Source organism: Camellia sinensis, chromosome 6, assembly GCF_055761805.1.
Source record: "Camellia sinensis isolate YWXY chromosome 6, ASM5576180v1, whole genome shotgun sequence".
Taxonomy (NCBI): Eukaryota; Viridiplantae; Streptophyta; class Magnoliopsida; order Ericales; family Theaceae; genus Camellia; species Camellia sinensis.
The window spans coordinates 177,157,259-177,163,704 of NC_138966.1; the positions used below are offsets into that span (position 1 = coordinate 177,157,259).

Sequence of the window (6,446 nt, forward strand, 5' to 3'; positions counted from 1 at the left end):
AGCTCGGCTGTCTTTGGATTTTAGTCTTTTTGGTATGCTGCTTTCGGCCTCGTGGTGGGGTCGTTTGGATCTTTCTTCGTGGGATGTGTCAAAATGGAGTACTTGCCCCTGAACATGTCGATGTTCTCTGGGGTCTGGATTCTTCATGTGGTGTGTCCGTCGGGACTCCTCTTGCCTCGGCTTTTCCCGTCCGACTTCCCTAGAAGGTCGGTGTGAATGCCTTCCGCTTCTGGTATGCTGAGGGACCTCGGGGATTATTTTTCTTACCTCCTTCTGAGTGTTGTTCGCTGGCATCGGCGTATCTTGCAGCGGGTATGGTGGCTGCATAACATTATTCTGCATCATGAAGTTGACGACTGACTGGAGGTCCGCCAACTTGTTTGCTAGTTCCTTTACTTCCTCATCCCTCCGTAGGCACCTGTCCCTCCATACCTGGAGGTTATCTTCATTGTAGTATTTTCCTTGGTTAGCTCTTTTTGACGTGTCGCCTTCTGGGATGACGTCGTTCTCTCTGTGACCCTGGTCACGGGCTTCTGCATTGCGGTTATCTCCTTCGATATCGAGATCAATTGGGCTGTCCCTCCCAGTGGGAGCGTCCTCCCCAATATTTTCCTGCTGTCCGTTACTGGCCATCTATTCTTCCTTCGTTCCCACAGACGGCGCCAAATTGTGTGGGTGAAAATCTGACCACACTGCCCGTTTAGTGATCAGCTGGAGAGCACAAGAAGAATAGATGGCTAAAGTAACCTGAAACTGAAAGAAAAAGCTCCGGCGGTGGTTCTTCCACCCGGGGGTACTCCGACGATCAAGTCAGTATATCTCTCAAAGATAAATCAAGTACTAAATTGAATACTCAAAGTATATGTTACATACCTTAGACCCATGGGGGTGCCTCTCTTTTATAATATACTCAATCCAAGTCCCACTAGAAGTATGACTTCTATGGATTCTAGTTCACTGTTTACTCTGGACGCTTTTAAGTGATATAGATAAACTTCTTGAGAGTGTTATCCTTATCTTGGTTCAATCCCCTTTGTGCCTTAGGACTCTTGCCCCATATCTCGGATTCCGATATCTTCGGAGATGACCTCGGCTTCTCCGAGATTACCTCGGCTTAACTACCAGGGCACGTGGCACCTCGGCTGACACGTCGGCGTCACCATGCCACGTGTTGGTATAAAGAAAATATATCCCCACAATCCATAATTTAATTTATTTAATTTATTTCTTTTATTGTAGGTTTTCAATTGTGTTAATTTACTAACTATAGTTTTAATTACATTAATTTTACTCTTAAATTTTATATTATATTAATTTTGATTAATTGATAATATCTTTTTAAAAATTACATTAAATCAAAGAGCAAAAAATTCATTTTCCCTACTCAAAGTGATTGAGTGTTAGCATCTAATCTCAAATAATCCATTTCCTTTTAAATGGCCGAAATGAACCATTTGCCTTTATTTTTTATTTAATTTCTTAATAGATATTATTGATTGAACTAAATTAACCCAACGTAAAATTTTATGTGGCAAAATTGATATAATTGAAACTATATGAATCAAATTGACATAATAGAAAAATTACAAGAATTGTAAATTTTTTTTCTCTCATATTGGGTGTCAATGTAGCTAAACTAATTATAGGTAAATAAAAGTCTAATTTTGTACAATTTCTTACAAGTTGAAACCTTATAGTTAAAAAGTTGTAGCTAAAATATATCTGTATCTTGCTTCTAATGTATAGTGTTTTAAATTTATACATGATATCATTTTTAACTCATAACAGCTAAAATAAATTTTTTAGCATAGATTCTTGATAAAAAATAAATAGATAAATAAATAAACCCTAATACCACCAGGCCAATGAAATTAATGGTTACTTCTAATAACATGTGTATTTGTTGCTAATGTTGACATAATAGTTGCTGAAATATTTGCCATAGTTGAAACTAATTGTTACTTCTTTTGTATTGTTTTCACCCAGCAAGGAAAACCAAATGCTGGTGCTTAGTGGATTTGATGATTGTATTGGCTGCTAATATTTGACAATGAACAATGAAAAAAACCAAGAAGAGTGGAATGTAATGCTGAGAATAAGAATTGTAAGATGAGTAAGTAATCTACCATTAATTTGGGGTTTTGAGCAAAGACCCTCTTTCTTGGCCATCATGCTACTCAAACTTAGTTTTTGTCATATATAACCTTTAACGCCTAACCTTAAGCAATTAAAAAAGGTTCAATTCGCACTTGGTTTTTTCACCAGTAAAATCATATGGAAAAATAATTAAAAACAAACAAAAAAATTCTTAAGATGTAAAATTACAAAATTAGAGACTTAAACACACACACACACACACACACAAAATCTACTAAAATATTGTCTTAGGTTATAGACTTATAGTAAAGCAATGAATTTTGACAAATTATGTTTTAATTAATGGTTCATACTTCATACAAATGAACAACTCATTATGGAATTTTAAGCAAAAAATGGAATGAAATAAGGCTTCCTAATTTTAACTGAAAGAACTAACAGGACTAGTTTATGTTTAATGTTCATTTTGATATAATTATCATAAAATTTGTAATATATGATATATCTTCAACAAATTATTAAAAAAAAAAAAGTTAAATTATATGACTGAATTGTGAAGAATATGTTGTGCTGGATTTACGGATGTTTAATTTTATTGAATCAAAGAAATATTTATTTATTTTTTTTTTAACGTGAAAAAGGACCTTCCGTGAGAACATTATAGCATAAGCGAATCAGACTCCGGAACAATTAATTGCTAAACAGATTTAACCCAAGAGGAAGCCAACATTCACCCAAAAAGCACAAACTGGACCAAAGTCAAACATTGAAAGCCAGAGAGATGAGTGCATTTTTTGGATGACTCGACAGTGATGGTCAAAGTCAATATTTTTGGCTACTTACCTTTTTCGTATACGCGTAGAAGTTTCACATACTGTTTTATGGACTTCTTTCTTTGTTTTGTCTTAAGCAAATTAAGGAGTGATTCGGCAGCTAACTAAAAGTTAGATTTTAACTTTTTAATCTATTTTGAATCAAATCATTTCTTATATATTTTACATATAAAAGGATAAAAAAATTAAAAAAAAGTCAAAAATCTAGCTTAAGTCCTCATTTGGCATGGTGTTATTAGGCTAAAATAGTTATAAGAAATAAAATAGATTAAAAAGTTGATAAAATAAAATATCACATCTAAATCATAATTATTTCATTTTTTCTCTCACAATTATCAAAAAAAATAAAAAATTCTAACATAAACGAGACTTTTTAACCCATGTGTAGTGACCCTAATTTTTTTTGTAAGCCTTTATTTATTATTATTATTATTATATTTTTGACTTTATTAATTATATGGTTACATGAGAATTTAGCGTGGTATTAAATTAATTTAATGTATTAGTTAATTATATATAATCAATCTGAATATTTTTATATATATGTATATTAAAAAAAATTATTGATATAAATTTTGTATATGATAATTATATTTATATATGTGATTTATTTGTATAATATAATATAATAAGAAATTAGGTTATGATATATATAATATAATGTAAGTATTCATCTAGGTTTAGAAGTTCATAAGGAAACAAAAAAAAGAAAGAAAAAAGAAAAGAAAAAAAGACAAAGAAAAAGAAGAGAGCAGCCGTAAGAGAGTGCTCTATGAGAGAGAGAGAGAGAAAGAGAGAGTGTGTGTGTGTGAGAGAGAGAGAGAGAGAGAGAGAGAGAGAGAGATCAAGATCAAAGAGTGGAGTTGAGGAATTAAGAGGGACGGCGGAAGAAGGTGAAAAAGGATTAGGATTTTGTTTTGGTGGTTCCATTAGGTTTTTAAATAATTTTTTAATTTTTAAAAAAATATTGTGGGTACAAAACTCACTTTTCTTGATTTATATTTAATTCGTTTTTATTTATTTATTTATATTTATTTGATATTGAATTAATTTCATATTTGCATGTAGATTATTGATCGATTTTAATTATTTTTATTAATTTTGTATGTAAGGTTTAAGATTTTTAGATGATTGATTGATTTTAATTATTTTGTTTAGTTGTGTATGTAAGGTTTAAGATTTTTAGATGATTGATTGATTTTAATTTTTCTACAATAGTGTAGTTAGAAGTTTAATATCTTTTTCTATTGAAGATAAACTTTTGTTTCTTGTTTCTTCCAGGTTTTGGTTGTTGCTAACCCTGCCAACACCAATGCGTTGATTCCAAAGGAATTTGCACCATCAATTTCTGAGAAAAACATTACTTGTTTGACAAGGTTGGACCATGACAGGGCCCTTGGTCAAGTTTCAGAGAGATTGAATGTTCCAGTATCCGATGTGAAAAATGTTATTATTTGGGGTAATCATTCCTCAACTCAGTATCCTCATGTCAACCATGCAACTGTCAAGACACCAGCTGGAGAGAAGCCTGTCCGTGAGCTTGTTGCTAATGATGAATGGTATGAAGAAAGTATAAATATCATATTTGGCCGTTGTGTTTGTGTTAGCTTGGATTTGCTGTTAAAGCATCGATCAACATTTTATGGTTTTCACTTCGAGTTATGATGCACTTCCTTCCTTAGGTTGCATGGAGAATTTATAACTACCGTCCAACAGCGTGGAGCTGCTATTATCAAGGCTAGAAAGTTGTCTAGCGCATTGTCTGCTGCTAGCTCTGCTTGTGACCACATTCGTGATTGGGTCCATGGAACTCCAGAGGTTGCTCTTGTTCTTGCCTAGCCTACATTTCTATAGCGAAAATTATCCTACACATTCCTTGTCTTTCTATTGCTGCATGTTCAGGGATGTATTGAGCGAAAACATTCTTTGCTTATCTTTTCTTCTGTTGGAACATTGCAGGGAACTTGGGTTTCTATGGGTGTATACTCTGATGGCTCATACAATGTGCCAGCTGGACTTATTTATTCTTTCCCTGTTACTTGTTGCAATGGAGTATGGACAATTGTTCAAGGTCAGAATGTGTCTAATAAAGTTAATGCATAGTTCTTTCGTATCATACATGGACAAGTAATAGGATCAGAAACTATATCAGCAATTGTCTTATGTTTTAGGTGCCTTTTTAATTTTAATCAATTTTGAACAAACAGGCATTCAAGCTGTGATATTGATATGTTCCTTTCCTAGTCCTCATTAATTGTTGGCATTTATATTCCCCTTTTTGTTAAAAAAATTTGCAATGATGTCTTGATATTCCCTATACATTTTCCAATAGTTGGTCTCATATTTTTGTTACTATTTAATTGGTTTAGCACTTGCATTCTATTATGACTAGGTTTAATGATTTTTTCTGGACTTTTAATACCAATAAGAGATAATTAGTAGGTTTAGGCTAAATGTACATATTGGTGATCAACAATTTCTGATTTTCTAGATGGATTCTTGACCAGTGTTTTGCTGCCCTTTCTATGTCTCAGGTCTCCCAATTGATGATCTTTCAAGGAAAAAGTTGGACTTGACCCCCGAAGAGCTTACTGAGGAAAAGGCTCTGGCATACTCTTGCCTTTCTTGAATTTGCTCCTAACCTCCTTTATGTTGTAGTAGGTCTCATGCTTTTGTGTGTTTTTGGAAGAAACAGCTACGGTTTTGAATAATGCCATTGCTATTTTAACACTTAATGGAAGGATAGAGATAAACTCCTCTACTTGGTAAATGAATGAGATTTGTATATGCAAGTTTTTGTCCAAGATTTCTTATTTACAATCATGATTTTTGACACAATACTTATGTGGTGTCACGGATTCTTAGATCACTCCTATCAATTCCAGTAGTGATGAGAACACTTGCTGCCTTACATGAATGATTTCTTTTATTTTTATGGTAAACTTGTTGAATACATAAAATCAACTTCTTTGTTTTATTCTATTGGGTAGAAATTATTTAATAATTTAAATAAGTTTTAAAAATTATTTGTCTGCAAATAATGTTTTTTATTATTATGCGAGCACAAGTCAGAACAAATAAGAGTTGTTTCAGACAAATACTCTCACTGGAGACAGATTCATATGCAAGTGCATGAAACTAGAGTAATTATTTTGAATTATTCTTATTTAAATGCAAAATTTTCAATTATTTTCAATATTTTTTTTAAAAAAAAATAACTCGTGTTTTAGAAAATATCAAAAAATTAATTTTGATTTTTAAAAACTAAAAATATAAAATAATGCGTGCTTTCAAACTCTTTATAGGGATTTAGCAATATTTCCACATCACTCGGGAGTGTTTGGAAATTTGCTTTTCAATAGTTTTTAAATTTTTTATAAAAAAAACTACAGAAAGGCTTTTTCAATATTTTTAAAATTTATTTATAAAAAAATGTACAAAAAGATGGAGAGAATGGTTTGTGAGTTTGTAATAATTTTTAACTTTTTTCGAGTAAAAACTCTGCTTTCCAAAAGG

General features: G+C 32.2%; 1 protein-coding gene across 1 annotated transcript; it reads left to right on the plus strand.

Annotated features, from left to right (window-relative positions):
* Window positions 1-4,202: 4,202 nt before the first annotated feature.
* Window positions 4,203-5,872, plus strand: LOC114279597 (malate dehydrogenase 2, cytoplasmic-like; the record flags this gene model as incomplete). The annotated part of the gene is made up of 4 exons (XM_082876727.1): window positions 4,203-4,489; window positions 4,613-4,748; window positions 4,890-5,001; window positions 5,465-5,872. Coding segments are annotated over 4 exons (630 nt in total), but the record flags the coding sequence as incomplete, so codon positions are not given.
* Between the last annotated feature and the right edge of the window lie 574 nt (window positions 5,873-6,446).